This window comes from Rattus norvegicus, chromosome X (assembly GCF_021556685.1).
Source record: "Rattus norvegicus strain SHRSP/BbbUtx chromosome X, alternate assembly SHRSP_T2T, whole genome shotgun sequence".
Classification (NCBI taxonomy): domain Eukaryota; kingdom Metazoa; phylum Chordata; class Mammalia; order Rodentia; family Muridae; genus Rattus; species Rattus norvegicus.
This window is the reverse complement of record NC_141554.1, coordinates 75,104,375-75,132,090: the sequence shown is the minus strand read 5'-3', so window position 1 is coordinate 75,132,090 and position 27,716 is coordinate 75,104,375. Positions and strand designations below refer to the sequence as shown.

Here is a 27,716-nt window from a genome sequence, read left to right as displayed (position 1 = left end):
GGGCACAAGTGGGATTTGGAAGAGCCATGTGTGTAAGAAGCAAAGCTGAGGTGATGTAAGCACCTGGGGAGGAGCACAGGTGCTCCTTTCTCTCTCTTTGACCAGACCATGAGGCTGTATACTGCAAGGGATGGGGAATGGAACATTAACTCTTTTGGCCTGCCCAATGGGAGTGAGTTTTTCCTGGAAGCTTCTGGGGCTGAGTAAAGATAGTAAGTGGGCAGGCATGGTGCTAGGTTAAGAGGTGGAAGGTATTAGGGAGGAAGAAGTGGACATGAGGAGGCCTTCTCATGCTGTCAGAGGCCTCTCTAATGGCTACACTCTCCAGGATGACTCTAGGTTGGGGCAGGCATTGAAAACGTATAACAACAGCTAAGAAATGAAACAATAGCCAGTAACTGCCCAAATTTCCAACACTAGCAATAGAAAGCTACCCTCCAGTTCTTGAACAAAGCTGTGCAAAGCATCTCTGTGTTATGCCAGCATCTCCATGGCCGAGAAGGAGATGCTATCTGGTGGTGCTGGACCATTTATCTGCTAATAGTAGCCTTAAAAGTGTGTATTCTGAGAATATTACAAAGAAACTCCAGTACTCAGAATCTTGCCCTTGACTTAGTCCGTCAAAGGAGCCAATTCTGCCTACCCAGAAGTCCAAAGCAATACTCTTCCTAGCAGGCCCCGGGAGTAGAGCTCACCAGAACATCCCTAGTGACCTTCTTGCAGCTGTTCCCCGAAAAAACGCTATGAGATCCTCCTCTTCTAGAGCTGCTACTATGGCTAGCCTTGAACAACTCCCCTTACATGCATGGCCAGCAGAATCCCAGAAACAGATAGGCATCGCATCCTCTGTGTCTGAACATGACATGCTTTCAGAAGGGCACTGACCCATCTGCTGCTTTCTACAGTAAACTTAAGTTCCACTTGGCAGAATCTTCTCTTTCCTTCGAATTGACCTGGATAGTGGGATGAAAGCTTCCCAAATGGGCAGAAGGAACTCTGGGCTCCCCTGGGACTCTGTGTGAAGGGGGAGAGAAATGGGGTGCTGCCAAGAGAGGAGGACTGCGGATGCAGATCAGTGGTAGTGCACTTTCCTGGAATGTCTGAGGCCTAGGTTTCCAAAAGAGGGAAGGGGATAAAAGTTAAGTTGGTATGAATAGGACAAGAGTGGTTGCTTCCTTGCACAGTGCTCTTGCAGTGCCTTACAAAGGCAAGCTACCAAAAGTTGTCTCCAGACCCTAATCTCCACACTGTGAGCATTTAGGAAGAAGTTGTTGGGAGAAACTATGCCAGCACGCTTGAGTCCACCTCTGGAGGGGCACGGAGGGCAAACAAGAGCACAATGAAAGTAGGAGGACAACAGACTCCGAGCTGTCCATGCAGCCAGAGGAGCTCAGTCAGGGCTGGGGCGGGGAGGTGGGGGGCAGGGCATTACACAGCAAGAAACAGCTTCATCTGGCTTACTCTGAGCAGGCGGCAGCCGAGGTGGAGCCCTGAGAGGTGTAGGTGTACACGTGTGGGGCGGGGCTGGGGGCTGGGAGAGCCGGAGGTTTGAATAACAAAGGAGACTCCTGAAGGGTAAGCTGTGCATGGCTCCAGGGAGAAAGCACTGTGCTAGCAATAAACTTCAGTAGCTGGTGCTCCAGCCATCCTCCAGAGGCTACATAGAGTTGCTGGTGAAGGAGCCAGCTCAGGGAGCCCAGACTTATGCAATTCAGCCTGGCACTGGAGCAGGGGAGCTGGGAGTTCACCCGCATCTCCCTCAGGCTTCCTCCCCGCCCCCCTGCCAGCCCCTGCAAGTCACACCAAGGGTCAGGGGCCCTGTGAGCCAGGGAGGCCCTGGCTAGAGAAGCCCGGGGAAAAGGAGGGAAGGAAAGAGAGTACCTGTTGCTGAATGCATCCTGCTGCTTTGGCTCTTACTCCTCGGTTGCTTGTGGTGAGAGTTGCCCATCATTCTGTTCTGGACTGGCAGCCACCGCGGCTGCCGCGCCGCGCCGCGCCGTGCCGCGCCGCCTTCTCCACCCTCCTCCTCCTCCTCCTCCTCCTCCTCCTCCTCCTCCTCCTTCTTCTTTCTCTTCTCCTCTTCCTCCTCCTCGACCTGTGCTCCTCCCCAGGTGCTTACATCACCTCAGCTTTGCTTCTTACACACATGGCTCTTCCAAATCCCACTTGTGCCCTTGGCACAGTATTGTCCAGATCTGAACCTCTTACTTGGACCAGCGCCTGCTAGGGCGCTCTCTCTCTCTCTCTCTCTCTCTCTCTCTCTCTCTCTCTCTCTCTCTCTCTCTCTCTCTCTCCCTCTCTCCCTCTCTCTCCTCCCTCAATCCCTTCCTCCCTCTCTATCCCCTCCCCCTTGCTCAGCTCTCCTGTCAGGTCTAGCAGCCCAGGTTCCAAAAAAGAACCCTAGCAAACCCTGAGTGCAACCCCCACCTCATCAGAGTCTGCACATGGGGCCAGCCCCCGCAACCCCCGGGACCCGACTCGTTTGCCCTTACTGTCCCTGGCTGCCTCTGCTCTCAGAGCTGTCATTCCTGCTGCCGCTTGCTCTCTGGATCTGCAGAAGCTTGCAGGAGCGAGGGGCCAATAACAGAGCCTCATCCATGAGTATGACAAGGACCAGTGAAGGAATGTGCTACCCAGGAATTCTAAGTGATACAGCTCCCTGTTCCACTGGGGGACGGATCCAGTTCTGTGACAGCTGCCAGTGGGTTCTGGGCTCCAGTCCTAAGAGAAACCTGAAGAAATTTGGGCAGAGCACGAGGCTTCCAGGCTGCAGGCTTGGCGCTAGCACATCCAGACGCCTCTGGAATGCTCAATGTGGCCACCAGGCGTACCTGCTTCCTTGTCAGACACACCTGAAGCCTCACTCCACTTTCCCCTCCCTTGCCTGCTTTGCCTTCCCATGGGAGGGCAGAGCCAGCAGCCCAGAGATTCACAGACTGGAACTGGGACCCTCGGCAGCCAATGAGAAGGCTCTTTTCATGTCCCACAGAAAATCCATGCGCGCTCCGCATGCGCGCGCTCTCACACACACATATGCAGCAGACTGTAGCGAGTGCTGCAGCCCTGTGGGATAAGTGACAAGGGGCAGGTGGTGCTTGCTCAGCAGCCTGTTCCAGCCTCAAGAGCCAGGCAGTAAGCTAGAGCCATTGGTCCTGGAATCGAGTCTACTGGAGCCAGAAAGCCGAGTGGCTTCACTTAGGCGAGTAGTAAGACTGTTCAGTGCTGATGTCATCAGACACTGGGACAGGGGGGACTGTCTGTCATAATCACAGCCACAGAGCATTGTGGGTGTGGGTCAGAGCTTTCTGATTTGGGAACAAGAGGTCTAAAATGAGATCCATTCACGCATCCATCCACCGCCCCACCCCCACCTCCATCCACCTGTCATTTAGGCACTCTGTCAACAATTCCTAGGGATCTGCTCCGCCTAAGCCCTGTGCTGGTGGTAGGAGCAAGTGACATAAGTCACCTTCTAGGAGGGGTGACTGACACATCAAAAGACAATACAGAGACAATGTTAAATGCGAATCAGAAAAAAACCTGCTTCTGTCCGGAGGGCTGGGGGGGGGGGGGGTACTTCCCAGAGGAGACCACATGTGGACTGGGTCATAGAGGATGACAAGTTGGCTAGACACAGAAAAGGAAAGGGCAGGGACTGCAAGCTCCAGGGACCCAGCTGTCAAGGGTCTCTTCAATCTTTAACAAACTCACAAATATCCCTCAGACTACTGACCAGCTGTCCTGGTGTAGTGAGGGAGAAACTGCAAGATGGTGGGACCCTACTTGGGCTTTGCAGCTCACTGTGGAATGTGACAAGTCTCCAATGGGACCAACATGAAAGTAAAATACAGCCTTGAAGTAGCCCCAGAGCAGCTGGGAGTGAAGTGTGGGGAAACACATTTATGAATATGGTTTTAGTAAATCATGGTGATTCATAAGCCTGGTATTGAAGGTGCTAAGTGGCTAACTGAAGTTTGGGGGGACATTTGGTTCTTGCTCTTCTATTTCTTTATGCTAGGTCCTAAGTATGAGTCTTGGAAGGTTCAAATTGTAAAAGTGGGACTAAAGTAAAGTTCAGAGAAACCTAGAAAGACAGCTGTGACCCTGGGAGATGATCTCAGAGTGTGGGATATTTTGGATGTTGAAACAATAAAAGGCAGTTGGCTTGTATACATAGGCATCTAGGTTATACCCTCAAGGAGATGAAGAGGCAAGAAAAGGTGGGTTTGGGAAATGTTCAGAGAGAAGATGGCAAGAAGGGATGGGGAATGAATGAATGAATGGTCACAAACTGGACACACCTGTGCCCTCATTGCTCTGGTCAAAAGTTGACTTATGGGGCTGGAGAGATGGCTCAGTGTTTAAGAGCAGTTGCTGCTCTGGCAGAAGACCCAGGTTTAATTCCTGGCACCCACGTGGTGGTTCACAACTGTCTGTCACTCCAGTTCCAGGGGATCTAACGCCCTCTTCTAACCTCCCTGAGTACCAAACAAGTTAATCATCACAGAGTTTCCTCACAAAGTACTACCTGAATTCAGTCTGCAGATGTGCAAATAGAGGCTAAAGAGAGAGGAGGCAGCTTGGCCAAGATCTCTATATCATCACCTTGGCTGCAGCAAAGATGTTCAAGAGACACATGTGCCCATACCCTTGGCTATCAGGTTATTGAAATGATAACCCCAAGAATTTGGAATGCTGTAGAGAGGGGGGAAGTCCTGGTGTCAGTCAGAAGAACTTGTCTCCCAGAAAAAAAAAATCACAGTTTTCACAACTACTCCTTGCTGGATAGACAGAAACTAGACCATTGGAATTCAGTAATGGGTGGGATCATATCCCGATCAGGACTGACCTAGTTATTGTGTTGATTAGTTTGTCTACTTCGAACAATGTAGAGTCCCCTAGAAAGAGAAACCTCACTTGAGGAAGTTCCTCCATCACTGTTGTCTGTGGGCAAGTGTGTGTGGGGGGGGCATTTTCTTGATTAATGATTGATGTGGAGAGAGTTCCCTAGACTGGAGGAAGTGCTATTCCTGGGAAGGTGGTCCTGGACTGGATAAGAAAACAGTCTGAACAAGCCATAAGGAGTAAGTCAGTAAGCAGCATTCCTCTATGGTTCCTTTGTCTGTTCCTTTTTCAGCTCCTTCTCTACTTCTTAGTGGGATGTGTAAGCCAAAGAGACCCTTTTTTCCCTCAGCTTGGGATTGTTCAGTATTTTATCAAAACAATAGAAACCTAATTTGGAGAGTTATGTATACCTCCTGCCTTACATTTATACCTAAAATTCATGTTCGGACCCTGAAGATGGACTTGGGTGTGTACAGTAGACCACTGTATTTGTTCCTCTTCCCAGCGAGGCCATGCTGACATCCTTTCCCTATTTTTCACTATTAATTCATAGTCGCTCTCTCTCCCTCTCCTCTCCTTTTCTCTCTCTTATCTCCCTCAAAAAAAAAAAAAATCCACCAGGAGCTTCCGTGAAGTGAAAGTTCTCAAGTTAATGAGGGAAAGAGGAGCTGTGTGCCAAGGTTGCAAAGACTATGATAAGAACAAATCTATCTGTAAAACTGTGAAGAAAGAAGAAGTGCATGCAAAAGGAATGAAATTTGTGGGTGGAAGACCTGAGCAGAAAAACGTGTTCCAACTGTTGCTGGCAATGTGTGCCATCAGAACCATGGAGCCTGTAAGAAAACCCCAGCGAGGGAGCTAGGAAGAGAAAGTGAGACCAAACCATGTTTCCCAAGTAAGGGCTGGTTCCACAGACGGAAGAATAGGTTGGGGCTGAAAAATATAAAAAAAATTCAGGGCCGTTTGTCTGCCAGTGAAGAAGCTGCTGTTACATTTCGAGCTGAGTTGAAGATGTTGACTCACAAGAGAGGATTCCAACCAAAGCAGGTGATTTTGAGGTGTTAGGGACCCAGCCTAAGACCTTGTGAATATTATGCCACTTCTCAAGCATTGATATACACACTCTCAGCCTCAGGGTAAGCCCTCAGTGGACTCTTCTGCATCGACAAACCCAACAGGACCTACATTTGGTAAGAGGGTAAACAGAATCACCAGGCGTGAAAAATGAAGAGAACAGCTTCTAACCGCCACAAACTCTTCCAAAATGCTTTGGTTAAAAAACCTTCACCTATGAAATAGCCCAGCCACTTTCATCATCTCTCGACACACAATCAGTCCCATTGCCATAATTTCTCTTAATAATTGTGTGTGTGGGTGGGTGGGGGTTCACTATTCACAGCTGACCTCCTGCCTCAGCCTCCAAGTTCTGGGATTACAGGAGTGACTGAGCCAGCACATTGGGCCGTCTTGAGAAATTTTCAGGTCCTAAGTAGTCTGGTGTTGTCATCTACATCTATGTACACCACTCACATGGGCTCAGTGTTATCTCACATCATCACTACAAAAGGAATCATGGCACAACCAGATATGTTGAGAGACAGAGAACCCACAGTGCAGAACTTTATTATAGTACATTACTGTTCTGTTTTACTAGTGTTTATAGTTGTTAGATTCAGACTGTGCCCGATTTATAAATTAAACTGTAGGCATATAGGTATTTATTGTGGGGAAAAGCATAGTCTATTCATGGACTAGTCCCATCAGTACTCTCAAGAACCATTGTATTGTATTGTATCTACACGACACCAGACACAGTGAGTGCTTGCTAAAACGTGCTCCCCACATCTGCTTCTCATTGCTTCCCCTGTAAGGCTGACTCCCAAGTCCTATAGGCAGTTCCTCAAACTTTAACTATAATGCCACTATGCTCCCAAAGTCCTGTTCCCTACCCACACTCTCCATCTGAATACTTTTAGCACTAGCTGTGTTAGAACTTCTCCACAAGTTCATGAGGCCTTCCAGTGTGGTGCCCATAACTTTCCTCAAAGACTATGTGGAAGGAGAGTGGTTTAAAGCTGTGCCTTGGGGTGCCTGGCACAGAGTATGTGTCAGTGAGCTTCTGCCTGTGAACAGAGACCACCCTGCCAGTAACTAGTTAAGTATTAGCAGAACCATGGAGCTGGTCACTCTGCCCTGCAGACTTCCCCTTATCTTCCCTTCTGATGGGTCCTCTTAAAACTTCACACACTGCTTCTCGTGTCCCACATGCTCTAATCTTCTTACCCCTTCTTCTTATCAGAAAGGACATCTGGGATGCACAGAGTGATGGTGGCTCTGCTGACTGGTCCCCTAGTCTGAGGTGGCTGTCTGTGGAGAAGAGCGGGAAGGTCCACTTCCCTGATCACTGTGCAATGTGCTAATGTGCTGAGCTGAGGTACAGAAAGACAAATGGAAAAGGTGCTGGGGGGGGGTGCACTTCCATAATGTCTTCACATGGAATGAGAGGAGTTTCTGGCATAAGCTCAGACTGCATCAAACCAGGAGCAGCCAAGTCTGGAGAGGAGGGGTCAGAGGGAGAGGCAGGGCCTACTCTTTGGCTAGAACTTCCGTCTCCAGCCCCACCACGCTTGATGCTTCAGAAAAACCTGCAGAGGGGAGACAGAGAAATCTGGGGCTTGAAAGCAATGCTGGGGACTACGTCTCTAAAGTGAAAGCGATTGAGGTTGTCTGCCACCCCATCAGCAGATTCCCCATACTTCAAGGATGGTAAGGAGAGGGGGGGGGAACAGGTGGAGAAATGGGCAGGAGTCAGTGCTATCTCCAGACCCCCACCTGGAGCCCCAGAGCTGGGACAAGAGCCAGCATGTCACTTTAGGCATGTCCTCATTTCTGAAATGCCCTGGCCTGTTAGGTCTAAGTAGAGGATGAGAGAAAAATAAAATAGGGTAAAGAAATTGAGCTGATATTGAGCTAGAAAGTTGAATGGCTGTCATAGACCCAAGTTAGCTGACACTAAGTCTAGGGGTATGTTTTGTTGGGGGGGTCACATGACTGGCCCCATCTGCCATGACCTGTGCATGCTTCAGTTTGGTGTGGGGCCTTTCAGAATGAAGTTTCATTGGAGACCCTGAATTTCAAAACACAGCTCAACTGTGACCCCAGCAATCTGCCAGTAGCCTATCCTTGGGCTTGTGTGTGGTGTGCAAGCTTGCTCAGCCCTCATCTGAGAGATTCTGTCCCAGTGGGCTACAGACATAGTTCTCAACCCTGAAGCAGGGTATTTTCTTCCAGCCTCAATGAAGTTTTCTCCATTTCTACTCCTTCTAGAGGAACATTTTTCCTTCCATTCTCAACTGCACTCATAAAAAGCCAGCCTAATTTCTCAAGTCTCAACCCAAACACTTTGGGAGTGTCTTCTCAGAGACTTGTCACCAGAACTGAAGGTACCCCTCCATAGCCACTCTGCTCCACAGAGTTTGGGTCTAGTATAAATGCTGCCCCATTAGATTCGAAGCCTTTTTTTTTATCTTTCCTAGTAGAAACAGACTTCCCTTCGCACTAATTTCCCCAAGTATAATGTCCCACAAAATCTGACATGCCCTTTGCAAGTGGGTAGGAGCTAATAGTACAGAAATACATGCATGATCTTTGTAAATTTAGTACTTATACTCTTATGCTAGTATATAATAGGCTCTCAGAACAAGAAGAAAAATTGAGTTTGTCAAAAAGCCCAATTTGTTGGATATTTGAGGCAAAATTAAATTAGCTGGTTCAAGGAAAATAATGTGTATCTGTAAATTGGGTTAAACTATTCACAGAGGTATTGGAGGGATGATCTGCGATATACCTAAAGGTAGGAGGGCTCTGCAGTCCTGGTCTTTCTGCCCATCTTCTCAAGCCAGGGAAATGAGAGTGAGTATAGAATGCGTACTTTATGAACCCTAGTCAATGTGTGCACTCGTTAGTGTTAATTGTGCATAAAAAAGTCTAGGGCTAGTGAGATGGGTCAGTAAAGTAAAGCTGTTTGCTGGTTGAGCTTGGTATATTAATCACTTTTCTATTGTTACAATAAAACACCATGACTAAGGCATCTTATATAGAAGGAAGGGTTTATTTGGGCTTCTCGTACCAATGACATAGGAAGTTATCACCAAGCCAAATATGGTGGTACATGCCTTTGATCCCAGTATTCAGGAGGCAGAAGCAGGCAGATCTCTGTGAGTCCAAGGCTAGCCTGATCTATAGAGAGTACCAAGCCAACCAGAGCTACATAGTGAGACCCTGTCTCAAGAAAACAAAACAGACAAAAAAACCAAAAGAACCAAAACAACACCATCATGACAGGAAGGCACAGATGGCAACTGGAGCAGAAGCTGAGAGCTCACATCTTGAACTTCAATTGCAGAGTGGAAAGAGCAATCTAAAAATGCCGCGTGGCTTTACAACCGCAAAGCCTACTTCCAAGGTAGGAGTGTGCTAACTCCATGAAAGGGTCCTCTAATCTCCACATGCATGCTATGGCATGCAGGTCTTCTACATCTCCCCCACCACCACCTCACTCTCTCTTAAGAAATTGATGCACACTTTTTTTTTAAAGTGCCTGGCATCTAGTATCATTTACTCAGTAGAATTTGAATACTTCGTAATTTGAGGCCAAAACAACTGGAAGGACAGAGACATTATTAACATCCACAGAAGGAGTGGGAAGGAATATAGAATGCGGGTTTGGTGAAGGCAGGAGGTTGTGGAATTGCGATTTGGAATATTTTGAGTTTGACTCCTGGCCCAGTAGGAAAGCCAGAAAGTTTTGGAGAACTGGCGCTGTAAGTAGCAGGCCAAGGAGGAGGAACCAAGGAAGGCCAGGGTCATATGTGGGCATTCATCACAGTGGCTAAGCAGAAAACAAGCACAAAACAGAGCGGTGTCTGGATGCCCCATGACCTTGGGCTAGCCCTGGCCTCTCCTGGCCTTCTTTAATTTCTATCTTGTCAGTGAAACTATGGACTTTATTGCTTCCTGAGTGTTCTCTCAGCTCAGACACTTGGAGCAGGTGTCCTGGGCACTGATGGCGATCAACAAGTACATCACCCACGCTTCTCAAGGCACCCTTTTGCTTACAGAGAACAGACCAATGGGAGAAACACCAGCCTGTGTCAAGGTAGCCCCTGGACCTCAGTCTTTCTCCCTACTTAACTTACTTCTCTCTGGCAATGGTAAAACACCAAGCTGTAGAGTCAAAATTTCTCTAGAGCCTTGCAAAAGGAAATCTTCTAGAAGGATAGGACAGGCAGGGTCATTTGTGAAGAAGATCAACAGATGTGCTAGGACTTGTGGGGGTCTACACCCACTGCTGCCCCATCCCCACCTTAATCCCAAGGCATTCAACCTCTAATACTCTGCTCTAGAAATCTGTGCTGGCCCAACCCAGTGTATTTGTAGCATGCTGCCAACAGCCTGCTTATTTATGTCCTACCATCCATGGTCTCCAAGTATTTTTAAGTCTGTGCTCCAAGATACGTATATTTATATATAAACTATGTACATGTAATATTGTGCTAATTGGTTTTTGAAATGATAAAACAGAAAAATATGGAAATTAAAATGTGCTAAAATGAGTGTTCATAGAAATTCTAATATTTTCTTCCCATACTCTAATATATGAATGCGCTCTCTCAGCTTTGGAGGCCATGGGTCTAGCCAAAGGGTCCTCTGTCATAGAGCCAGATGATGAAGGTGGCCAAAAGAAAGGATAAACATGCCCGATGTGGTGGTGCACATCTTCAATCTAAGAACTCCGGAGGCAGAGGTAAGTGAAACTCTACCAGACCAGTCAGGGCTGCCCAGTGAGACCTAGTCTCAAAGAAACTTAAAATGAAGAAAAATAGAAAGAGGAAAAAAGAAAGGTGGGCATCCTTTGTTCTCTATTGCATCTCGGGTTTTGCTTCCAGTGCTCTGACTGCCTCGTTCATTCATTTGTTCATTCATTTGTTCATTCATTCAATAGACTGTGTTGAATCCATCATATGGCCGCTTTGTGGGCACTGGAGATGTAGGAGGCAGATGTACCAAATGTGCAAAGCAACAAAGCGAGATTACTTTGTGTGCACCGTTAGGAAGAACACCAGCAAGAGGATGTGACACTGGATGACTGTGGGAACCAGAATGTGTGTGTGTGTGTGTGTGTGTGTGTGTGTGTGTCCTGGTGTGTGTGTCCGTCCTGGTGTGTGTGTGTCCTGGTGTGTGTGTGTGTATGTGTGTGTGTCCTGGTGTGTGTGTGTGTGTGTGTGTGTGTGTGTGTTTGCACTCATGCACGCAAGTTCACATGTGTGTGGAAGGGGGTGGGTTCTCAAGTTAAGAACTGAGCACAGGAAGGAACCAGCAAAGTGAATGGTAAGTGCCAAATCCCTGAGGTGAGAACCTCAATGAGAAATAGAAAGAAGGTTAGTGTGTCAAAGTGGAAGAGATGAGGGGAGAAGGCTGGGTTTCATCTGAGCTGCAATGAGACACCGCTAGAGTTTTAAAGCAATGGAGTGACACAGAGTAAATGGTGGTGGGGAACTGAGACTCAGTACTGCTCTCTAGCCTAGGTTGTCCTTGAACTTGAAGTCTCTCCTCAGCTTTCCTACGAATTCTTTTGCTGTGGTTGTTTTTCATTCTCATTTTCTTTTCTTTCTTTTTTCTGTAACACTGAGGATCGGACCCAGGCTCCTGTGCATGTTTGGCACAAAGGCGCTCTTCTACTAGACTATATCCCCGGACCTCTTTTCATTTTGAGACACAATTTTAGTAAATTGCCCAGGTTAGCCTGGAACGTATCCAGTAGCCTATCAAGGCGTTGACCTAGCAATCCTTCTACCGTGGCATCCTGAGTAGTTGGAATTACAGGCCTGTGCCATCGGGATCAGCTTGATAGATACAGCACAGCACCACCATCACCACCACCCACCATGTGCTAAGAAGGGCCAGAGTCTCACACATGCTAGGCAAGCCCTTTACCACTGAATCACATTTCCAGCCCTAGGATGCTATTTAAATGTTGGCATGGTCACTAAGTCTAGCTGAGCTGAGGGAGATTGCAGTAGAAAGGAGGAGGTCAGGAGGCTAATGCACCAGCCTCCTGTTGGACCAAGATGATGGCAAAGGAAACAGAAGCAGACAAGCCTAAGATATATTACAATGCAGAACATCCAGAATGTCCATCTAAAGCCTCTATTATCATGCCCATTGCATGTATGAGGAAACTGAGGCCCAGAGAGGTTCAGTAATGTGTATTGGAGATCATATCCCTTGGACAAAATAAAATCTGGATTTGCTCAGCTGTTTGGCTTCCTTCCCAGTCCACTCAGAATTCAGAGACTGTTTCCTGCCCTAGGGACTCATTCCCCAGGATACGACATAGTCTTCCTGCTTCAATCCTGAAAATCCCTGGGTATTCTGAACAAAGGAAAGGGGATTGAGGACTGTTTGACCCAGCAATCAGCCAAGGGGATACAGGCGATTAGAACAGCGCATTCCTCCTGTTTTCGTAAACATGTTGGGTTCTAACTAAGGGAAAAACCATTCTTTCCTCTGGACGGGGGAGTGGACAGGAGGAGGGTGGTGATGGTATATTTGGAACTAGAGAGAGAAAAAGCTGCCAACTTGTGCCTTCAAGGAAAGCCCAGGGGCGCAGGCCAAGACAGAGGAAGTGACTTGCCAACTCCCTCTTCACAGCCCCCACGGTTATTTGCGAGAAAAAGAAGGCGGAATTGTCCCTGCCAAAGACATGAAGTCCTTTACAGAGCACTTTGTTAGCAAAACCTAGCATCCCCGTCACTATGCAAAGTGTGCTGGAATGTTGCCATGGCAACAGGCAGCTGGGCCCCTGAATCAGCTCCAGGCCTGCTTTGGCAGTAAGGCCCAAGTCTGTCAGGGCATCTCTCTGGAGGCCAGGAGGGAGGGGCCTGGGTTGTATCTGTTGATGAGGAACCCTGACTTTACTTTCAGGTCACTAGGCTTTGGGGACTTGTGCCTTTGGGAAATATTTCTTGAGATATCTAACTTCCATAAACACAGCCCTTCAGGTTGAATCATCTGATCTGGCGGTTACGTTTCTTTCTTCCTTCCTTCCTTCTTTCCTTCCTTCCTTCCTTCTTTCCTTCCTTCCGATTTTGCATAATGCCAGGCAAGTTCTCTACAAGTAGGCTACACCTCATTTCATTTTTCTTTTTTTGAAACAAGGTCATGTATGGAGCAGGCTGGCCTCCAACTGTTCATGTAACTGAGGATGATGACCTTGACTTTCTTTCTTTTCTTTTTGAGACAGGATCTCCCGTAGCAAAGCATGCCTTGAACTCACCATGTACAGAGTATGGATTTGCACTTTTTTTTAAAGATTTATTTATTTATAAGTACACTGTAGCTGTCTTCAGACACACCAGGAGAGGGCATCAGATCTCATTACAGATGGTTGTGAGCCACCATGTGGTTGCTGGGATTTGAACTCAGGACCTCTGGAAGAGCAGTCAGTGCTCCTAACCGCTGAGCCATCTCTCCAGCCCGGATTTGCACTTTTGATCCTCTAATTTCCAACCTCCTCACTGCTGGGCTCACAGGTGTGTACCACCAAGCCTGGTGTATGTGGTACCAGGGATCACACTTGGGGCATTGTATATGCTAGGCACACACGCTACCAAGTGGGCTATACATACCCCTTTGCTTTTTGAGTGACTGGGTAATGAGAAAAAAAAAGAAACATCCAACTGCTGTGAAATAAGACTCCTATACGATACAAACGTAAGAAGAAACCAAAGCCCAGAAAGGGAAAGTGACTTAACAAAGGTCATGAAGCCTCGGCAGTGCCAGGGACAGAGCACAGTTCCTTGATTTGTAACATGAGTTTCACTAACTATACTTCCTGAGGGTGCTGAGGAGAGGGTCCCTGGTAAAGTCAGCCTGTGGCTAAGCCATACGAGACCCTTTCACACTCCCCGTAGCTCACCTGCGCCACAAATCTGCCAGGGGACTATTCCTACCTCACATCTCAGAGAGGCTAAGAAACTGGCTCAAGGTTACAGTGAGACGATGCTGGGTTGTTTTTTCACTGAGTTTTGACATCAAAGATTGCTTCCATGCCTCATGACATGGGTCCAACTTGTAAGAGCAAACATAGCTCTTTCCCTCTGTATGAAGGTTAGATACAATCCCAGGGATACTAGATGCTGTCCCTACTCTATTGTTCACGACCAGAAAGTGTTCTGCAGCCACACTCAGCAAAGACTAGGAAGCACTGAGGTGGCTGGGCCCCAGATCCCCACATGGGACATAGTGCTGCTTACAGTTGCTAGAAAAATGGAGGGAGAATGCACCCAAAGCCCATATTGGAGATTGGACAAGGTAAGGCTCAGTAAATGTTATTTCTTTCCAGAGTATTCCCTTTACTTACATGCTTTTACTTTTCAGCTACAGGGCCTCTAGCCCTCATTCAATAAGATTTTACTTTCATTTCCTTGCCATGAGCATTCATTGATTGACACTTGCCAACTCCCAGAGTTATTTCTTTCATTCAGAGGTGAAAAGCATCAGGAAGAGCAAGCCCCTCCCTCCTCCATGAAGACGGCCCACTGGTTAAGAGTATTTGCTAGACAATTATGAAGATTGGAGTTCAGATCTCAGCACCAGGACATCCTACAAAGGCCTGTAACTCCAGCTCTGAGAGATTTAGTGCCCTCTGTTCTGGCTCCTGTGCTTGCACAGGCATGTACATGTATGAATACTCTCAAGAACACACACCCAAACACACCAGCAAATCCTTAAGAAAAATAAAGAGCTATTATAGAACCAAATTTAGTGGCTCATGCCTTTAATCCTAGCACTTTCCAGGCTGATCCAGAATTTCAATCAGGGCCAGCCTGGTCTACACAGGGCAACCCAGTCTCCAAAAAAAGAAGGAAGAAATAAGGGAAGGAAAAGGAAAGAAAGGGAGGGTAGGAGAAGTGAAAACAACGAAAGGAAGGAAAGGAAAGAAGGCAAGGTGTGACAGAATTAGTCCTTGGGGCTGGAAATGTCATTTAATGGTGAAGTGCTTGCCAAGCATGTGAGTGGCACCTAAGGACAGTGGACCCTTAAAAATGAAGAATGAAAAAAATTGCCAATAAAATGAAAGTTGGAGAGGGAACTCCTAGAAAATAGTATAAAATAAGATGATGGCCCCTGTCGGGAGGTATAGGAAGCGAGCCAGTCAGGTGGGAGGAGCCCCCAGCCCAACTGTGCCTAGAGATGGCAGGAGAGGGGGTGTGGATCTTATGGGGAAGATAATCGGAAGCTTCTGGGTTAGGGGCGTGGTCTGTAAAAGCCAGTGGAGGCTTTGTGTGGTAGACTGATGGGAGAGGGATGACAAGCAGTCAAGGGGCTTTGGGAGGGGTGGGTGAGAAGCAAGGTGGCCTGCTTGGAGCAGATGACGGGCAGAAAGCAAATCTCACTGGTGAAGCGTCGCTAGCATTGATGATGTCTCTGACTTAGGGATCCCTGTCTTGGAAGAGGGGTAATGTGGAAACTGGAAGGATAAACATGGGCTTGGGTGCTGTACATATGGCTAAGAGGCGTGCATCTGGAAGCTCAGATGAGGTCAAAGGTGGAGGCAGAGAGTCATCACTAGCTCCTGGGAGACTAAAGCCTAAAGGTAGAAAGAGGACCCAGGCTGGTGCCAGGGACAAAGGGAAGCATGGACTTGGGAGATCTGTGTCTTGCCATACCTGCATTGCTCTGCCATGGTAGCCTTCGTGATGCATCAGTCTGACATCTAGGAAGTGCTCCACTTCATGAAGTGTGTATGATATGCTGAGGGCGAAGACTGTGCTGTGTGCCCGGTGCATGCACAGGACCCTAGCAAGCTAGTACAAGAAGTGACCCTGGCATCTAGGACGGAGTTTGGGAATCCCAACAAGTCATAAAGAATTAAGGGGCAAAAAGAGCTTCCTTAAGTCCTGAGACATGGCCAAGGCCCCAGTGGCAGAAACAGGTTTTCAAAAATTCAGAATCTTCAGTTAAAAGTTTACACCTTATCTTTGGTAACAAATCTCCTCAGCTGTTTCTTTGAAGCTCCAGGCTTCCTTCATTCATCTTGGAGAAGAAGAATGTCTGTCAAATACCCAGGTCGGACTGCTGTAGTTTGTTCAACTGAAATTGATGTTCCACAGAAAAGAGGCCTGCTGAGCTCTTGCCTCAGCTGCCCCCTGGAGCTTACTGATGAGTGACCAGTTCAGTGACAGCACTTTCTATGTTCTCTGTTTCTTCATACAGGATATTAAAATGACCTGCACACAGGGGTGACGGTTTAATAAAATGAGCCTTTTCCCATTGCTTTGTCAAAGCTACTTTTCAATTAGACTGGGAGCTTTCTTCATTTTCTTTCTTGGATAGTGTTACAATGGTAGTGAGTGCAAGGACAGGCATTAGCGTCCATCCTTCTGGATCTTCCCAACTTGCACTTGGGAACTAGATAAGCACAAAGTACACATTAGCTAACTCCTAGCTGCAGTGACGGAATGATCCAGGACACAGAGAGGACACACGATGGAGATCATGGTGTAGTCTGGCAAGTTTGATGGAAAGCAGAACTTTGCATTCCTGTTCCAAGCAGCTAGCTTACTTTCTTTTTTGTGGTGCTGGGAATTAAACCCAGGGTCTTGCACAAACTAGGCAAACACTCTACCACTGAGAGACACCAGGGCTTTTGGACCCTTTCAACAGCCACACAAGTTCCTTCTATCTGGAGGATGTACTGGTCTTGCGGAATTCTCGAGTTCAGTTTCCAGCATCCACAACTGCATACACATGTGTTTACTCATTCTATTGGAGGGCATGCAGCAGTCTCCCTTTGCGTCATAGCCAGTGATCTTTGAAAACTATATTTCAACTTTATCTGGGGAAAGAAGAGTGCAATGGCATACACGTGTGGTGGTCAGAGGTCCTGAGGAGCAAACTCGGGCACAAGTTCTCTGACTTTCACATGTGCACCATGACATATGCACACCGATTCTCGCTCACACGCATGCACGCATGTACACACATGACACACTAAATAAATATAGTTTTGAGGATTTTATTGTTTTAAATGATACACATGCATATACATGGTACATCTATGTATGTGAGCATAGGTACCTGCAGAAGCTAGAGGTATAGGATTATCCCAATGAGCTGGAGTTGCAGCAGTTGTGAGCCACCCAGTGTGGATGCTGGAAACTGAACTCAGATCTTCTGCAGGACCAGTACATGCTCTTAATGGCTGGGCCAACTCTCTAGCTCCCAATAATATTGTTTTAAAATTAAATTATTTTATGTGTATATCTATGAACCATGTGCATACCTAGTATTTGGAGGCCAGAGGGGCATTGGATCTCCCTGGAATTGGTGTTACAGATGGTTGTCAGTTATTATGTAGGTGTTGGAATTGAAGCAGGGTCTTCTAGAAGAGTAGCCACTGAACTCATTTCCCGGGCCATGTCTCTAGCCCCTATTACCAATGTTTTGATATGCAATTTTGTACTCGAATCTTTGGGCTTTCATTCTGGTTATTTCTCTAGTGTGCATTTGTAAAAGTAGAATTACCAGCACATTTTAAAGTCTTTTGAAATGCACTGCACTATTGTCCTGCAGAAAGGCTGCACTGATTTACATGAGAAATAGGCCTGCAGGCTGGAGGTAGAGCTCAGTGGGAGGGCATTTGCTTAGTCTGTAAGGCGTTCTAGGTTTAGTACCCTCGTTGTACAAAACCTTCTCTAAAAAAGCCGGACTTGGTGGTACATGTCTACAACCCCCCTCATTTGTGAGGCAGAGGCAAGAGGGTCTCTGTGAGTTTGGGCTAGCCTCTTCTGCACACCAAGTTCCAGGACAGCCAGAGTTACAGAATAACAAGATCTTGTCTAAAGAAGAGAAAAAGATTTTCTTTTCTGTATTTTTCTTATCTATTTTAACATGCTGATGTATATTGTTACTCATTTAAAAATGTTTTTCAAGCCAGGGATATAGCTCAGTGATAGAATGTTTATCTAGCATGGGAGATACCCTGAGGGATATATTTTCTTTAAATTAATGTTCCGTGCAAGCGATGCAATGGTGACAGCATACTATACACATTTTCCCCATCCCACATGTTTGATTTAACACGCAGTCACTTTATTTGTACGTGTGGTTGTGTGTGTGTCAGTGTGTATACATACTGATGCGTGCATGGGTGCATGCACACATGTATGTCTACATGCATATGGAGGTGAGGTCAACCTCAAGTATTCTTTACTTCATTTGTCTGTTAGTTTAATGCATATAGGTGTTTTGTTTCCCCAAATGTCTTTGCACCAAGTGTGCCTGGTGCCCTTAGAGGCCAGAAGAAAGCATTGGGTCCCCTGGGAGTAGAGTTACAGCCATTTGTGAGCTAGCATGTGGGTGCTGGGAAATAAATATGGACCATCTGGAAGAGCAGCCAGTCCTCTAAACTGTTGAGATATCGTCCCAGCCTTATTGTGTTCTTCTTGAGACAGGTTCTCTTACTAGGACCTGGAGATCTCACTATTTAGGCTAGGTCAGATGGCCAGTGAGCCTCAGTGGTCCTTTCTCGGCCTTCCTAGCACTTAGATTACAAGCTACATCACTACACACAGATCTCTAGCAGGCGCTGAGTGTCCAACCTAGGTCCTCATAGTCGCATGTCAAGCACTTTAGTGGCTGAGATACCTCCCCAGCCTTGGTCAACTCATTTTAAAGGCTGTATGTAGTCTACTTTTTTTGACACTACCAGAAATTTGCATTTATCAATGACAATAATAAAAGTGGAGAAATTTGGAAACAAAACCATGTACGGAAGTTAGTCTACACTTCGAATTGGTTTAAGTAATCTGCTGGGTATAAGGGTAGAAAAATGACATCACTTTTTAGAGTCTACAGGAGGAGAGCAAACTTTTCATTTCAAGGTTAGGAATGCTTGAGCTTCTATTAATCAGTTGATTTTGTTTTTATCTGTGGATCTTGTAACGATTCTGCTGCCCATTTTCGTTATCTACCATGAAAGCCTAAGAACTGCATTTGGGCCTCTCATTTATCACCCAGGGGCCTCCTGACATCCAGTCTCTTACCACTTCTTTCCAACTCACCCTTGTTTACTTTTTGCTTCATCCTCCTCTAGCATCAAATTTTGGCTCCAAGTATTGGGTGCATCTTCACAAGACACCTTAAATCCTTTGTGAAATAAGTCAAGGTATTAAATAATAATTTTTTTTTTTTAGCAAATGAAGCCAAATATTTGAGTCTCTGATGCAGACCTCAGGAGGCAAGACAAAAACAGAAAGATGCCTTAAGAAAACAACAAAAACCTAATTGGAGGTCAATCGATTTTCGGGCTATGTGCGTCAAAGCTGAGGTCTTCAGCTTCTATACTCGCAAAGCAATTTAGCACTCATGTTCCCATGGCAACCGTGCTGGCTCAATAGAGAAGATGCAGTGGCCTGGCCTGGCGGTTGCTGGGGGAACTCTGGCTACTGGCCACGTGACTTTGCTCAAGTCTGTGTGGTTAGAGTCCCAGGACTTTCTATCAACTGGGAACTCTGGTTTTGGATCTCACTAAACTTGCCTAGGAGAGGTAAAAGGAGGGGAGTTCCTTTGCGCTTTTTCTCTTTCTTTGCTCCTGCTAATGAGGCAGTCCACTGGGAGAAGCACCTACTTCAAGCTGTCCCCTTTCAAAGGAGCTGAAAGAGTGGGATAGTTGAGGAAAGGGTTGACCTCATTAGCATATTTGAGACTCCAGCCTAATTGGTTGATTTGTGCCCCCAAAGAAAGGTCCTGTTAATCGAGGAGGGATGCCTGGAGGTTAGAAAAGAAGCACTCCAGGACACCAAGAAATCACCTTCAGCACTTTAGGAGATTACGCGTGAATACTTATTCAATCTGTGAGAAGGCTTAAACTTCCAAGCATAAAAATCACAAAGGAAAATGTTACATCGTCTTTTTAAAAAAGTTAGCATACCCCAAACTACAATACCCTAGAAATCAAAGTAGCAACTAAGAGATAATGTCTGCCGCAGAGGACAGAAAGGATTACTACCTTTACCGCACAAAAAGCTTTAAGTAATGATCTTTATGACAAAAAGTAAAAAGAAACACGTTTTATTTTCCTAAGTACGGAAAAAAAATAGCGCCGAGAGATCAGAAGAATGCTTGTGTTTTTTGAAAGGGAAGCTGTTAGGAACTGCAGGTGATCAGCTCAGACTCCTGCTAAAGTTACTGGAGGCTAGGGCTACAGCCCAGTGGTAGAGCACTTGTCTAGCATGCAGGAGGGCTTTGCTTCCACACCCAGTGCTCTCCACCCAGAAAAGAAGCCCTGGGGAGAAAGAATGTGAAAATGTTCTTGTTGTATTGGGAAGTTGAGAGTTGCGGGGGTTGGGGGGAGGCCCCTAAATCTTATTCTACTGATCTAAAAACAATCGTTGTAGCTCCGCTTCCCACACAGTGCATAGAGGAATATTTGTTCAAAGGAAGAGTTGTCATCATCCCAGCATCTCCTTGGGAAGAGGGCTGCAGAATCAGCAGAACCCCTAATCCCTGATACCTACTGCAGAGTATGAACTAAGGTAAGCAGAGACTCAACGAGGTCACGCCCAGAAGTCCTGATGGCCAAGCCCTTTCTCCGTTGGTGTACCTTCTCAAAGGCTCAGTAGAAGCCCCTTTTAGATAGCCATCTGTCTCAATCTCTTATTCTGCCAAGGAAAGGCAGACCTAGACTGTATTGCTGCAGTTACTAGGAAGGACTATTAATTTCTTTCACAAATATCACTTGCCTCTCAGTGAGGTGACGACGGAGAAGAGTCCTCCTCAAATAAGCAAAGTTCTTATTACAAAGAGTCTCCAGGCCCTGTTGGAGGTTGTGTGATATGCATGTTATAAAAGAAACAGCTTAGAATGGACTTTGAAGGTTTCGTAGAAGTATATGAATCGGGGTGAGCATAGGAATTGGAAGTGAAGGAAGGCAAAGAGGAGGGGATAGGATCTCACAGACACTGTTTCAGCGCCAGTTGGCTATGACACTGATTTGTTTGTTTTTGAGACAGGGTATCACTATGTAAGCCCTGGCCTGCTGGAACTGGATAGGTAAATTAAGCTGGCCTCAAACTTATAGAGATCCTCTTGCTTCTGACTCTTAAGTGTTGGATAGAAAAACATTCACTACTACACTCAGCTTTGGCTGTGACTCTGAATGTTGCCATTGTCCTCAGCAATATCTCTGCAAAATCATAGACTTCAAATGGTCTAGACAATGGCTGCCCTCCAATCTTAAAGTGGAGGGATACTCTCCTTTCCCTTCCCCCACAAGGTGGGAAACAGTCAGAAACAGGTTATCACCACATCACTATAGCTTTGGATTTTGTACAGAAAAATCAAGCCTCCTCTTGAGAGGTAGGCCCCTTCAACAGGTGCTAATAAGAGAGAAATGCTTCTCTTCCAGAGCCGCTGCCTGTTAGGAAATGTCTAGGGAGAGGCCATGGGAGGGCTCCATCTTTGTTAGGCCAGCTCAATGCCAGCACAGGACGGACTGATAGCTAGAAGAAGCCCTGCCTGCCTTTTCCATTTGCAACCTGGAGGGGGGCCTCCTTTCTGCACAGACAGCAAACAATAGGTCTGAAAGCCCCACTGGTTAGGTCAGGTCAGAGCATCCTGTATTCCCACAGAATGACTGAGGGACAGGGGTACAGTGGCCTGGAAGAAGAGTCAGAGGGCTGACATGCAGCTGTTCATATTCTCCCTTCCTCCCGTCCCCTCTACACACCATCTCTAGCAGCCAGACCCTCCTATTTGCCAGAAATCCTGGGACCTCCCAGGCTACCCTCAAGCCAGTTGGTTTAGAGATCACAGGCTACTCCCAGCACCTTTGTGACCTAGCTGAGACATGGCTTTCCTTCCTCAGTTTCCAGTCCTCCAGTGCTTTGTCTGCCATAGAGCAAGCTCATTCCTTCTCACCTCTACTTGGTGCTGGGTGCAGGAGACAGAAACTCTGAGGGTTCACCCAGCCTCTCCACTTCTACGTACCTCAGAGGCTCGAAGGGGCCAACCTCCTCAGAGGCTGCTAGCCAAGCACACTTTTCCTCCCTTTCTATCCCAAGTGCCACACTGCAGCGCCCTCACCTGGCCAAGCTGCTGCTCAACATCTAGCCGAGTAGGCCTGAAGCAGGCATTGGTTTCCTTTGTTGGAAGCACGGTCATCGACAAGAGAAAATGAGGCCCATGTTGGCTAAAGCTGCTTTCGAAATTAGAGTCAAGAGGCTTTGCATCTGGTTTGTAGACTCTGGAGGACCAGTCAAAAAGGAAGAGAGCACAGAATGAGCTGTGGGTAGAACTTGTCTGGATGGTGCCAAGATAAGGTATCATCGAGGCAAGTTCGGGAATCCAGTGGTCTTCTTGGGTGGGAGGGAAAGAATGTGACTAGGTATATGACCAAAGGTGCACAAAGGTGATAACGGGATGCAACCTACATTCAGAGGCCCACTCGAATGACCTGGGACTTCCTGACTGTGTGCTGGGGCAGGGCAGGTGATGCTGGCAGTTTGCCTGGACCAACCCAGTCTTAACAGCAGCTGGGAAACTAGATCTGGACATGCTGTGCTGGGAGAAATCTGAAATAACAGTGACCTGGTGGTGTGGGGAAAGGCAGATGAGACAGGAGGTGATCACAGGGCCTGGCAGTGTCTAGGACATTCCACGGATGGGAGGAGAGCACAGGATGTCAGTACCCAAAATGTTTTGTTTTGCTAGAAAACATCATGGGCAGGCTGGCGGGGTAGCTCAGTTGGTAGGGCTTCCCCAGGTTTAAATGCGCAGAACTGCAACATCACAGGCAACAACACATGTTAATATTTGTTCATGTTGGGTGTGGAGGTGGTTTCTGCTATATTTTCAATTTCCTCAGGAAAAAAAAGAGACAGGAAGGATGAAAGACAGAGAACTGGCCACCATCCCATGTAGCAAATACAAGACCATGGCTCCTTTTCTTATGTGAGTACACTGTCACTCTCTTCAGACACACCAGAAGAGGACATTGATCACCAAGCCACCATGTGCTTGCTGGAAATTGAACTTAGGACCTCTTAAGGTCCATCTCTCCATCCCAAGTCTATCGCTCTTAAGAAACATTTTAAAAAAAGATTTATTTGTCTTATTGTGTGTGTATGAGTGTTTCCCTGGTGCTCAAGGATATCATAAGACCGGTGTTGGCTCCCCTAAAACTGGAGTTACTGATGGCTGTGAGCCACCACGTGAGTGCTGGGAACTGAACCCAAGTCCTCTGCAAAAGCAACAGGTGCTCTTGACCGCTGAAGCCTCTCTCAAGCCCTGAGTCCCTGTTTCTTACTGAAGGACACCAGAGCCAGGAATAGGAAGGATAATAGGAAAAACAACTGAGTACACGGGTCTTAATAAATGCCATATTGCAGAGCTTGGGCCCCCAGCTATGGTTCCTCTTCCCTGCCTTTGCTGACTCAATTGAGGAGACAAGATGGAATGTATGAAAGATCCCCCAGGCAGAGCACAGTGCCCTATGGCTCTCCCAGGCCAGGATACAAGAGCAAAATTTACACATGTATCCCCATATGGGATACTGGGGGCCCTGGCATTGAAGCCAAAACAACAAGGTCTAGCCTTTTTTGAGGGAGGGGATGCTTCTGGAAAGGAGGAAGAGGAGGGCTTCCATGGCACCTGACCAAGAAAGATGGTGGAGTAAAGGGGGTGAGGGTCTTGCCAGAACTACACCTTAAACTCCAGGAAGATTTAGTTGTTCCTGTTTTGTTAATGGCCTTGTGCCCAGAACAGGGCCCAGATCATGCAGCTGCTCAGTAGACACATGTCCAGTGACTGAAAGGGGACAGTGAATGGCTGGAGAGGAGAACAACTCAGTGTCCCAGCTCTATGCCCATATTTTGGTTATCTCCCATCATTTAGCAGCTGACGACTCCCTGTTGGCAACACTGCTATTGTATTGGCTGCTGTCCCTGCTTCCCAACTCCTGCAAGTCCATCCTGCCCTGCACCACAGCAGGACCCTTCTCCAGGACCTTCTCCACAGAGCCAACAGACAACCATTGTCTCTCCAGTGAATTCTATTCCCCTACATACAAAGACTCTGTGTACGCTACACCTCAGTTAGGGATGCCCAAGCTTTTTTACCCTCCCCAAACAAGTCAAGTGAAAAATACAGGAAGCCACAGACCAGAAACAGGCTGCCGCGCCTCCTGGTGTTACCTAAAGGAAATGCTGATGGCATTTCCTTGGCACTATGGAGAAAACCCCCTCTTCTCCTAACAGAGTGCCCGAATACACGCATGTATGGTACACTGCAGCAACCGTTCCTCCACAGTACTTTACTGGTCTCCTTATCAACATTTCTCAAGCAGCAAAGTTTTGAGATTTCAAGCATATTAGTGGCGTATGGACAGGAGCTCTGTCACTCTGCACATTCCCAACAAAGTTACTTAGCTTACCCATCCTGACCCTCTTTGACTTGAGATGGCGCGGCCCTCCTCTTTTGAGATAGGGTTTCATTATGTAGTCCTGACAATCCTGATACTCACTATCTGGCCTCGAGAACTCACTTAATCTGAGCATCAGCTTCCCCACCTGTATCACGAGGAGAAAACTGTATCTCTCTAATGGGGTTGTCACGAGGACTGAGTTAATCAAAAATGTGTTAAGCTTGGCACCTGTCATGCAGCAGATGCTCAGTAAATGTCACCTGTCATCGTGAGTATGAGGTACAAAGACAACAAATTAGTATGGACAGCCAGTTTGAATATCTGTGACAACAGGGTTTGTCCCATGATCGGGGCCCTCCAAAACTTGACTTTTGAAGCCCTCGGGGCACATTCCTCTGTGAGGCAGTTGGTGGCCTTGATACCTGACACACTTGGTTTGCCTCTTATTTCCCTTGCACTGATGTGAATGGACCAAACTGTCCCAAGGGTTGCTGGCATTAGGAAATGACCCTGGCACCACCACCTTGTAGCATAGTGTGAAGAACACACTTTCCATTCCCAGCCCCACATGCCGAGCCTTATGACAGTTGTGAGAAATCTGGGATGGCCTCCTGGACTCTCTGAACCCAGTCTTCAGGGACAAATGTTGAGCTAAATAATTTCCCATGGCGCTGGTTTTGGTACCAATGACCAACTAGGATTTGGACCTTAAGAAAGGCCCCAGAATGACTGATTCCTCTGTCATCCAAGAGCTGTTGGTAAATGTCCCATCCTTAAAACATCTCACGCTGTGGCCATAGCTATTGCTTCCTGAGAGTGTACAGGTCCTGGAAATGGGGCAGAGCAATTCTCTCCCTAGTGTTGGTGGCCTCCTAGGGACCATTTGAGGACAGCCTATGTATTATAAGTGATAAAGACCAGCTCCCTTCTCCTTGCCAAAAACCACTGAGAAAGAAAGCCAAATGGGAGAGGGACAGATGGTACAGACCCTTGGGAGAAATGTGAGGGTTCCTGGCATGGTCTCAGAATGGTGAGCAAAGAGGATACAGAAATGAGGAGGGGGCTGGGGTAACCAAAACCAAAATCACATTTTAACTTTACAGTCTCAAGATCATGACAGCTACTTGTGTATATACATTACATTGCAATTTGGATGAAATAAACTCTCTCCTCTCTCTCTCTCTCTCTCTCTCTCTCTCTCTCTCTCTCTCTCTCTGTGTGTGTGTGTGTGTGTGTGTGTATGCATGAGTGCACTGGGTTTAAAAGTCATGGTCTTAAAGGTGATAGGCAAGTGCACTCTATGGCTGAATTCCACCCTCAAGCTTCCCTGGGGCTTTTAATCTCAACTCTGCCACTAATACACACGTGACCTTGGATGAGTCATTTAACCTGTCTGCCTTTTGGCTTTCCCAACTGCACGTCCTTGATGACAGTGATAACATTACCAAATTGGTAATGTTGCTTGGGCTGAAATGGAAAAAGACATATGCTAGTGAGTAGCCGGTGCCTGGTGCAGGACTGCCTGTTTATTTGCTATATCTCAATCGTCCTCTGAGCCAGCAACCCAGGCTTGGCCTGCATCGCAGACACCAAGGAGAAGAAACATGGAGCCAAGGTGATTCCCGCACCTTTGCTCTGCAGGCTCTCTCCTTGAAATGCCCCTGGAGCATGATTCTTAGCTCAGGATTTGGGAGCAGAATCCAGATGGCTCTGCCAGCTTATTAGCACCAGCAGGCTCTCAAGTTTAATAAGCTTTCTGCATTTGCTAGCACTGGAAGAGGAGGGCCTGGACCAGATTCTTTCATGATAAGGAGCACTGCCAGCTTGCATCCACACTGGCCAAGTGCTGTGGGATGCCTCTTACAGCAGCCCTCAGGAGGCACAACGAGTCCTATACTCTCTGCTTTGAAGACTGACGATTTACAAAGTGTAAACTTTCTGCCACTTTCCAGCATTTGGCCTGGTCCATTCTTCTTCTATGTACGTAGAATTACCTTCCAGCTGTTCAATTTTCAAGATGGATTTGTCCAGTCCAGAGCCATTCAGTACTCGTGGAGGAGGACAGGCTGCCAGCCGTTGTTGTTGAAGAGACTGTCCTTTTACCTATCAGATAAGGTTGAGGGCAGGCACAGCCTCAAAGACAGTCTGATCACCTTAAAAGGTTAGGAATGCAGGACCCAGGGAGTTTCAAGAATTGACCAATGAAAGTGCTTAGCAACATCCCAGGACCAATAGGGGGTGAGCCCCTCTGTTGCCATGAGGCATCCTTGATTCTCATTGGTCATGAACAGAGACTTCTTCCTGAAAGTGCTAGGGTGGGGGATGGGAGCAGGGAGGCTGTGATTGCTGCTCTGTCTAGGTCTTTTTACCTGTCATTGAAGGGGCTTAGCCTTGTGTCCCTGGCACTTGCCAATTCTCAGTAACATCAGAAAGCTAAAGCAGTTGAACAGATTTTTGTAAACTCAAATCCTGAAGGTTGCAGGCATGTGATCAGAGCATTGTACAAAAAGGCATGCATGGCCATCTTAAATCCCTAGAGAAGGAAAAGTTAGTTTTAGATGTTAGTCCTTGCTTGATCTGGGCCTGCTACAGTCCAAACGGTCCAAGTCCTTCTACCTGCTTAACCAGGCTCAACTCTTGGAAAATGTAAATCAACCCTGATAGGTCACAGTTTCCTTCTCCAATGCCTGTAGTCCAAGGAGGACTGCAGTGTCTACTTGCTGTGAGGGTTGACCTTCATTTTCATCTTGTCTAGATTTAAAAATATCTCAGACATTAATGAGAAGACACATTTTTTGAGTATGTTTCTGAGGGTGTTTCTAGAAAAGTTTAATTGAAAATGGAAGACCCAGGGGTTGGGGATTTAGCTCAGTGGTAGACCTAGCAAGCGCAAGGCCCTGGGTTCGGTCCCCAGCTCCAAAAAAAAAAAAAAAAAAAAAAGAAAGAAAAGAAAATGGAAGACCCATTCTGGATATAGGCAGTACCATCCCATTTGCTGGGTCCAGAAAAGGGAAGAAAATCATCTGAGTACTAACATTCCCCCCTTCTCTTTGCTTGTGACTGCTGAACTGATATGACCAGCTTCCTCGTGCTCTCACCATCATGACTTTCCTACCATAATGTACCCTCGAGCCATGAGCCAAAAGAAGCCCTGTTTCTCTTCAGTTGCTTCTTGTCCAGTATCCAGTTGCAACAACGAGACAAGTAGTGCTATATGTAAAGATGAAAAGCCAGTTGAGTCCCATAGGTCACACAGTGCCTTCTTCGCTCTGCCACAAAGAATCAGCCTTTCTGACCAGCACATGAGTCAAGGTTCCTTGACCATCCCCACCTCACAAAGGATGTACACCCAGTCTTGAGTCATAGGTGGCATCTGGGGCTC

General features: G+C 46.9%; 1 protein-coding gene across 5 annotated transcripts in view; it reads right to left on the bottom strand.

Annotated features, from left to right (window-relative positions):
- Positions 1–27,716, bottom strand: part of Nhsl2 (NHS-like 2) — a 239,526-nt gene that overhangs the window by 84,760 nt on the left and 127,050 nt on the right. For 2 of the 5 annotated variants that reach the window (NM_001447012.1, NM_001447013.1), the window contains 1 exon segment: positions 1,882–2,021. In NM_001447012.1, the coding sequence (NP_001433941.1) occupies positions 1,882–1,951 (70 nt within the window). In that variant the 5' untranslated portion in view covers positions 1,952–2,021. 5 annotated transcript variants of the gene reach the window in all.